The 8,796-nt window shown below is 54.4% G+C and overlaps 3 protein-coding genes across 3 annotated transcripts; 1 reads left to right on the plus strand and 2 right to left on the minus strand.

The window, feature by feature from the left end:
• Positions 1 to 975: 975 nt before the first annotated feature.
• J7T55_008719 (26s proteasome non-atpase regulatory subunit 9) lies at positions 976 to 1,686 on the plus strand (the record flags this gene model as incomplete). Its single annotated transcript, XM_053139066.1, has 1 exon — positions 976 to 1,686. The coding sequence occupies one exon, from the start codon at positions 976 to 978 to the stop codon at positions 1,684 to 1,686; it is 711 nt and encodes a 236-aa protein (XP_052997994.1).
• Positions 1,687 to 2,906: 1,220 nt separating this feature from the next.
• J7T55_008720 (gtp-binding nuclear protein gsp1 ran) lies at positions 2,907 to 3,917 on the minus strand (the record flags this gene model as incomplete). Its single annotated transcript, XM_053139067.1, has 5 exons — positions 2,907 to 3,041; positions 3,107 to 3,312; positions 3,368 to 3,521; positions 3,580 to 3,672; positions 3,849 to 3,917. 5 exons carry the CDS (start codon positions 3,915 to 3,917, stop codon positions 2,907 to 2,909), a joined length of 657 nt encoding a protein of 218 aa, XP_052997995.1.
• A 2,258-nt stretch (positions 3,918 to 6,175) lies between these two features.
• On the minus strand, positions 6,176 to 8,587 carry J7T55_008721 (uncharacterized protein; the record flags this gene model as incomplete). The annotated part of the gene is made up of 3 exons (XM_053139068.1): positions 6,176 to 6,426; positions 6,520 to 8,044; positions 8,102 to 8,587. The coding sequence occupies 3 exons, from the start codon at positions 8,585 to 8,587 to the stop codon at positions 6,176 to 6,178; spliced, it is 2,262 nt and encodes a 753-aa protein (XP_052997996.1).
• Between the last annotated feature and the right edge of the window lie 209 nt (positions 8,588 to 8,796).

Consider the following 8,796-nt stretch of genomic DNA (forward strand, 5'->3'; position numbering starts at 1 on the left):
TGTAACAAAACAGAGAAAAATGGAAAGAGGAAGAGGAAGAGGTCAAGGAAGGTGCCGCAGACAGAGTAACGCAACAGCTACTTGTTGTTGTGTAAGGACACGGCTGATGAAGGCGCGTGGTCTGGTCTGGGTGTGGTCTGAAAGTGGAAGTGGAAGGCGGGCCTCTCTTTCGAGAGAGAGAGAAACAGAGACAAGGGCCTCTGGTTGCCATGCGCACGGGGAAATGATGTTGGGCGACTTGCCCTTCCGATGAATCGAAAATCTTCCGCCCTTGACAGAGTGGCACATTGGGCCGTTGCGAGACAGTACGGCACCTCTCCACGCTTGCTTGTGTGCGTGTCTTGTGTGTCAGACCCTCAAGACTTGGAGATTGAGAGGCGCGGGAGCTGCGCAGCGACCTCCCCGGTTGACTTGGCCTTTTCATCTTAGACATGGTCAATGTGAGATTGGCGATACGTAGGATGACGTGTGGTGCCAGCTTGTGCCTTATGTCCCATAGCAGCTTTGGTGGACGGCGTGTAGAGCATCAGGAGTACATGACGTTGAAGGAGGCCGATTGCCATGAGAAATTACCATGTAGGTTGAAGTGTGTGAAGATCCAAATTCTATACCCCTGCTGCCCATCTTTGGCGGAGAATCCCTACCTCTCCAAGGGTCTCTCCATCCAGCTCCATACTCGCTGTAGCTAAGCTGGCGACCCCTGGTCGAAACAAAGTTAGGTTCATTAGGTGAGCCTGCCCCTCCATAGCTCCTCTCATTCAGCCTCAGCCTTAGCTTTCGTCGTCCGCCAATTCTGCTGCACACAGTACAGTACGTCTTACCAGCAAGCAACGCGTCATGGCGGTTGACTGATTGTCTGCTTGCCCCACAGCGCAACCATTCCCGCGCCCTCGCCCGCTGCATCTCCCGCATTGCCCAAGAAGAAATGGTAGCTGGACATAATAGCAAGGAATATCGATGGGCCTACCGCTGAGAATGAACAACCTCCACGCACCCACCGTCCCCTCGGGGCCGACCACCGCAAGGGCCGCGAACGGCAACTCGGCGCACCTCTCGTTCGCCGAGCTGCAGCGCAGCAAGGACAACATCGAGGCCGAGCTCAAGGCCCTGAGCAGCGTGCTCGACTCGCACGGCGTCGACATGCACACGAGCCTCCTCACCCCCGACGGCTTCCCCAGGGCCGACATCGACGTCGCCCAGATCCGCACCGCCCGCGCCCGCATCATCCACCTGCGCAACGACTACAAGGACCTGATGGCCAGGATCGAGAAGCACATCCACGAGCACTTCGCCAGCCTCGCCGAGAGCGCCACCGACGCCGAGGTCCCCGCCGCGTCGTCCTCGTCCGAGGGCGCCGCCCAGGAGCCCGCCCTGAGGGACTTCGTGCCAGAGCGGCTGGGCGACCCCTTTGCGAAAATCAACACGGTGGCCCCGGGAAGCCCGGCCGAGGCGGCTGGGTTGCAGCCCGGCGATCTGATCAGGAACTTTGGCTATGTAGACTCGTCCAACCACGACCAGCTGAAGAAGGTGGCGGAATGTGTTCAAGGCAATGCCGGCCAGAGTGTTCTCGTCAAGATATCGAGGCCCGTTGCAGCACCGTCGCAGCGAGAACTACAGTTGACCTTGGTGCCAAGGCAGGGCTGGGGCGGCCGGGGGATGCTGGGATGCCATATACTGCCTCTTTGAGAGACGGTATTGCCCAGCATACAACATATCTCTTGGGACATTTGATCTGGATCTTGGTCCATGTGTCGTAGATGGTTTCATACCCGAGACTGACGTGCGTCCACTTGAAGGATAGGACTGGCACAGCTAGTCACTGCGCTAAGGTGTCTACAATGTCTAATGAGCGCACAAGGGGTAGAAATGGATCCGGTGGGAGCCCAGCTCAGCAAGTCAAAGGTGATTTCGGAAGTCTCTGGCCCGAGAAAAGAAGATGACTGCTCTGGCTGTACTTGGCACATCTGTGCAGGGGATTGGGCTACCGCTATCTCCGCGAGATGGCAAAACCGGTCTGGCTTTGATCAGAAGGCGGTGACAGATACCTTGTAACCATTGGAGCATAATGGGCACGAATTGCATCGCACGAGTCCCGGACCTTTAGGTCGACTATTGTCCTATTGCTACAGCGTCTGTGAGTCGCTCCTCCTATTGCCAGCTTATTCCGTGCAGTATAAGCCAGCGTCAGGCCTAGCCCTCTAGAACATCGGATTGTGATTCTTTGTTAGCCGCAGTCAGTGCTGGACTCTAACTAGGCCGCTCCGCTACTATATTGACATTGTTCTTGTATTTCCTACCACGTGTTTGCCAGGGCCCCTGGGCATCCTATAACTGGATCAAACATGGGGGCGCATGCAGAGCGCTCCATTGACTGACATCATGGCAAAACCTTGAATATTTTGTTTGGTACGACGTAGACCGCGTTTATTACTTTCATCATACGCGTCATTGCCCACTCGGATTGGCAAGTCTGGAATGTGTCTAGCCAGGCCACGCGATTGTGGTAGTTGCGAACAAGCCAGATACCCCACATAGTAGAAGAATAGGAAACTCATTGGGCTTGGGCGATCGCTATTGAGACTTTTTGGTGATATTCTACCTAAGTTGCGCCTGAGTGCAGAGTGTAGCGCGAAATTCTACTCTCGGAACGCGGAGGGCCGATGCTGCATCAAACCAAGACTGGACGACGTGCCTCCTCAGCCATTAATGCATCGCGCCTCGCATTTTCACATCCTGTATCCCATCGTGAGCTCATCAACGTAGCCTAATCCTGCCCCTGGCCTGCCCTGCCTGTATATGTCGCTGTCCCTAAGCAAGATGCTGATCACGTCGAATGAAAGAGCCCGTGAAATCTATCCACCGCACAGTGTCTCCTAAAGGGTTGGTGCCAAGGTGAAGCAACCCGTTTACAGGTCGTCGTCCTCGTCCTCGCCGGGCAGAGGCATGGCCGAGGCCTCCTCCATCTCCTTGGCGTACTGGGCAAGGAGTGTCTCGTCGACCTGAGCAGTGGGAGGTGCAAGAGCGGGGGCGGCAACGAACTCCTGTATTAGTTTGTCAGCCAAACGATGTCTTTATGCTCGATGAGAGATAGGCGGGAGCCACGTACGAGACCGGGGTTGCCAACAAGCTTGCGAGCCAGCCACAGGAAGGGCTTCTCGAAGTTGTAGTTGGACTTGGCCGAGATGTCGTAGTACTGAAGGTTCTTCTTGCGGTGGAAGGTGATGGTCTTGGCCTTGACCTTTCGCTCCTTCACGTCGACCTTGTTACCGCAGAGGACGATTGGGATGTTCTCGCAAACACGGACGAGGTCACCTTGACAGCGCATTAGCGAATGGGCATCTTCCCGAGGTCGGGTCGAATTACTCACGGTGCCAGTTGGGAACGTTCTTGTAGGTGATACGGGAGGTAACATCGAACATGATGATACCGCACTGTCCGTTGATGTAGTATCCATCACGGAGACCACCGAACTTCTCTTGTCCAGCGGTGTCCCACACGTCGAACTGGATCTGACCGTAGTTCTGTGTTGGTTCGGGTTAGTTTCGGGTTCGATTGTGTGCTGGCGAGGCAGGTACTAACGGTCGTGAAGCCGAGGGGGTGGACCTCTACACCAAGGGTGGCCATGTACTTCTTCTCGAATTCACCAGTCAAGTGGCGCTTGACAAAGGTGGTCTATAACATTTCAGCATTTGTCAGCTCTTATTCGGCACTGTTGAGACCTATTGAGACCTATTGAGCAGTGATGGGATAACGGGGGGCGGCGTGCAGGCTTGCCCCGCGATGGCAAAGCGCTAGGCGCAAGCTGCCCACCGCCTCCTGATCCAAGATGACGATAAGGATTGACTCACCTTTCCGGTACCGCCATCACCGACAAGCACAAGCTTGAAGGTAGGGACTTGCTGAGCAGGAGCAGCCATTGTGTTGTTGTGTTCTGTTCAGTCCACAGGAAGGAAAAGGCGTGACTGGGAAGCGGTTGAGTGATGTAAATGCCTGGAAGTGGGGGCTGGTGGACCAGGCGTCAGTACTTTTGCAAGAGTTGGACAACAAGGCTTTTTAAATGCAGAGGCTAGGGAGGCGGGATCGGGCTGACGAGGAGGATTTGGGAGTTGGGTTGAGGATGGACGAACCTTCGCGGGCGGGTATCTGGGTGCAAAGAAAGGAGGGGTGTGTGGGTATGAAGAGAGAAGAGATGCACCTGTAGTGGCGGTGGTGATGGTGTTGGGCAGATGAATGTTTTGAACCCGGCCGGTCGAGTTGCAAGTTGCTAGGCGCCTTGGATCCCAGCGAAAAATCGTCTTTGTACGGACCCGCTTTTTGACAAGCACGTGACGTCTGATTTGTTGCCAGAACCAGCCATCCTCCTCTAACCCCCCGATATAACAGCAGATGCATTCATCAGTATCAACCTGCCTGACGTGCTACAAGTGTCTGGCTGATAAAGTGAATGCGGGCTTGGGCTTGCTACAGTCACTGTCCTACAAACAACAATGGAGGCACCAACTTATGAGTCTCGTCAAACCCGTCATCTCTCCTTGACATTCCTGAGTATGTGCCAAGCTCAATCGGTCCTCCGCAGGACCAAAGGCGCGCTGTAGCCTAGCTGCTGTGTGGAAGTGTGTAGGTTCTCTTCCGGAGCCCATGGTTGCAGTGATTTGAAATCAGCTTCCACAGTAAGCTCAACACGTCTGTCTCGTGTCATGTGGTTTCCTTTTATCAAAGACAGTTCAAAATTCATGGATCCACGTGGGAGTTGGGCTGCCTTATGGTGCCCGACATGCCCCTTCAGCCTTCACGTATTGTGCTGGACTCAGGTAGGGCTGGTAGGGCATTCCGGATGGCTTCGGGCACCTTCTTTGCTTGCCCAAGACATTGTAGGCACCAGTCTGATTCAGCTGGCTCCCACTGGTCTCAGAGGGCCTTGTTTCAGGCCTGTCTTTCTTTTTGCCTGTTCACAACATCAGCCACACTCATCTAGATGCTTTTGGAAGCTAATATCGCCATGTCGATGAAGAATTGGCAGCCTGCATTAGGCAGTGTGGTCCAGGGCTTGTAAATTGAAGGCCGATGTACTCGAACACGGGAAGAGAATTGTGTTGCACTGCGGCACTCCAAGTTAAGTATTGTGAGTTACTAGGAGGGCGACTAGTCACCCCTCTGTCTGCTACTATTTTTGAACCTGGCCTTTAAAAGACTCGTCCAGCAAAGAGCACTGGACCTCGAAACATTGAGTAGCGACAGTCGCTATTGAGAAATCCAACCAAGGGCTTTGCGCCGGACTGGGCTGAGGACGCCACCGGGCAGAGGCGCAATAACACTACAGGTATGAAGCACGACCGTAATTTAAAGCTGGCTGGGTGGCAAGTCAATATCGGCGAAAACGGGTCATGATCAGGATAAAGTATACATCACACGAAGTCTGCCTCGCTCTGGATGTCCTTGACAACGTCACAAGGACGGCAAAGTAGGGAGATGCTTCTTCGAAGACACCGTACCAGATTTGGTGATTTTCCTCACTATGGCGCCGGTCTTGCATAATTGAAAGGACTAGGGATTTCAGTAAAAGGCTACTGGAGCAGGGAGGCGTCGCTTCGAGCATCGTGGCTCTTCTTTGTAGATCCTGTGCTCCAGCTGGGGTCCCTTCGCTATGTGCTTGGATGTTCGAGCCAGCCCCTCAGGTTCGTGGGGTTGGGATGATTTATGCATTTGTGGAAGCTACACTGCTCGGGGTGTTTGTACCATCATCATGATCGTGCCGGGCCAGGGCATATTGCACATTTCGAGCTGGATGAGAAGCGGGCGCACGAGAAGGGTGTATCATTGAGGTGCTAATAACGATGCGCACATATGATGTGTGCGGAAAGATAAATAACATAAATGCCGCGTCCTTTGCTCCAGTCCGAACGATCTTTTCTGGTCAGCTCTGAAAGCTCATGCTATGTTCGCCAATTCTTCAGTAGAAACTATGCAGCAAACATTGCAGACTGCCCTCCAATTCATCACCCTCCGAAGTTATGCAACCGGCCCTTTTGAGGGCATTTTCCAGAACCACAACCAAAGGAAATTGAGCCCCGATGCATCAACATTAATCGCTCAATTCCATCATGCTATTCCACCGCTCCGGCTCAGACAAGTCCATGCTCACACACGACCCAGGCCCACTCAACGTATTATGTGATCACATCACCAGGCAGTTGTCGTCTTTCGTGCCGCTCTTCGACTTCCTCAGGTTTTGGGCTTTCGCAGGTGCGACCTCCATTGGTGTGCCGCCGCTTGCTGCCGCCCGAATGGCGTTCAGTCTTTGCCTGGCTCGTTCGTCCCCGGCATCTGCGGCCTTGACATACCAGACATTGGCTTCAAGAATATCTCTCCTGCAACCGATGCCCATCTCTGTGAAGTAGCCGACCGCGTATTGCGCCTTGACGAAACCTGGGAAGAGCTTGTTAGCACCTTGGTTTTTTTTTTCTCGAGTAAACTTGACGCCGGCTGATGGGAGGAGTAATGGGACAGCTCAGAACTTACCCAACTCAGCAGACCTGCGCGCCCATTCGTACGCTTCCTCCTCGTCCTTCTCTAGAACCGGCTCCGCTCCAACCATGTACCAAGCGCAGAGACCCATCATAGCTGCTGCATGGCCTCGCTCCGCAGCGCCGGTGTAGAAGTGCACGCTCAACGCAGGATCCCGAGGACATTGGAGCTTGCCATGTTCGTAGGCATCGCCCATGCGGTAGTTAGCTTCCGGATGACCAAGATCGGCAGCTTGCGTTAACAATTCAGCGGCGTAGCCCTCGTCTTTGAAGATATCCTCGCCGTACCCCGTCTCGTAAAGGCAGCCCAGGTGGTAAGGTGCCCCATTGTACATCGCATCCGCCGACTCAGTCGCCAGCTTCAGCCATTTCAGACCCTCACGATAGCGCTTTTCACCAAGGTCGCCTGAGAGACAGGCTTTCCCCAGTCTCGTCATGGCTCCTGGATGTCGTTTGGAGGCTGCTGTTCGCAGGAATTGGACAGCCTTCGCCGGGTCCTTTCGACAACCCCAACCGAACTCGTAACACAGCCCGGTCCGGTATGCAGACTCTGCATGGCCATGCTTGGCCGCCAAGACAAACAGAGGAAAGGCCGAGTTGTAGTCCTCCTTTCCTTTGCTGAATAAGCCTGACGCATAGCCATCCGCAAGGTAGTACTGAGCAAAAGGGTACCCAGCGTTGGCGAGCTTTTGCAGGATTGCTCGAGCTTCTCTCACCAGCTCATGCGGGCCAGATCCCGTCTCGTCAACAAATGAGCCATCGCGACTGTGCCCTGATTTCGACGATGGTTTCGGCTGAGGCTTCGTGACGTCTAATCCCTGCTCCTGTGCTGTTGATATCAGAAAGACCGCAAATGAGTACTGGAGCGAAACGTCGTTCGTCTTCTTTACGTTCTGTCGGTACATATCAAGCGTCTTCTGCGAGCTCAGTAAAGAGGCATTAGATCCTACTACGTTCCGCAGTTGAGAATTGTCAATGGTGAGCGGTGCTGGAGCTGGCTGCGGATATGGCACATTGAGAAGCTCGGCGTATGTGGATTGACGGTTATCTGGCGATTTTCTTGCCGAATGAGACGAAGGAGCGCGTGGGCTCGAGTTCCCATAGTACGCGGACGATCGGCCACGATCAGAATGGACGGAGTATGTTGATTGCGGCCGAGGCATCGAGCTTCTCCTCACGTTAGAGACAGGTGTCAAGTGGCGGTTGACGGCCATGCCGTTCTCCAACAGGTCCGGCGTCGACACGGCGCGCGGGTTTTGTTCGTTCGCAGAACTTGCCGTCCTCGGCACGAAGGGTTGATGGTGGTACTGGAGCTGTGGAACGAGCTGTGCCTCCTCAGGATCCTCAGGGATGGAGCCCACGGTACAAGCATCTTCTGATTTTCTGCCTTGTCCATTGTCCAATGAATTGGAGACTGAACTTGCGCTTGTTACCACCGACACACCGGTCGATGTTTGAGGGTTCGACAAGCTGGGTGTAGACCCGGAGGTGTCTGTCTCGCGACTATGCCGATTATCCTCCTGTTTCGTGGGCGTCTGGTTTGTGCTGCTGGCCGCTTCTGTTGAAGCTCGACTTACTCCGAGGTTCGAATTCACTTGGAATTCAAAGTCAGAACCAAACGCTGGGCTTGCGGACCCCGACACGTTTGCCTGTCCTTGTGTCGGAGGGTGCGGGTCTAGGGAGGCTTCTCTTGCACGGCGTACGGTCCCCTCCGGTTGCGAGAACTCTATTGTTTGCTTGTACGACGTCTGTGCAGGTGACTGGGTTGTCAACAGCCCCTCCCTTTCCAAGTTCACTGGCAAGTGTTGCTGGTGGTGAGGCTCCCCCGTTTCTATAGTTGCAGCCGAAGGTTGCGCCCAGTTGTCCTGCTTGAAGTTCATCTTGACTGGGGAAACAGGCGATTGCCCTAGTCGCGAGCCTTCAGACATAGGGAGAGCGGGCAGTGGTTTCCCCTTCTCCCGTAGGCTGCGCTGTGGTGACCCTTGGTTGGGAGCAACTGGTTTCCGCTGTATGGGACTTGATGGGCCTGAGCCCGCCCTTGTTGAAGTGTCGACCGCGGCCATTTCAGAGCACAGGAGAGTTCTTGGTCTGAGGGCGTCTACTTCAGACCGACTTCCCGAGCTGTAACTATCCCAGCTGGTGTCGCAGGTGAGACGGACCAGCGAAGGGGTACGTTTGGCACAATGCTATTGCGACAGCTGCTGAAGGCTCTCTTCTGACTGCATTGAAGTGTCCAGTGTTCCTTTCTGCACTGTTCAATAATTGTAAATCT

Source organism: Diaporthe amygdali, assembly GCF_026229845.1.
Source record: "Diaporthe amygdali strain CAA958 chromosome Unknown NODE_4_length_2575358_cov_65_588622, whole genome shotgun sequence".
Taxonomy (NCBI): domain Eukaryota; kingdom Fungi; phylum Ascomycota; class Sordariomycetes; order Diaporthales; family Diaporthaceae; genus Diaporthe; species Diaporthe amygdali.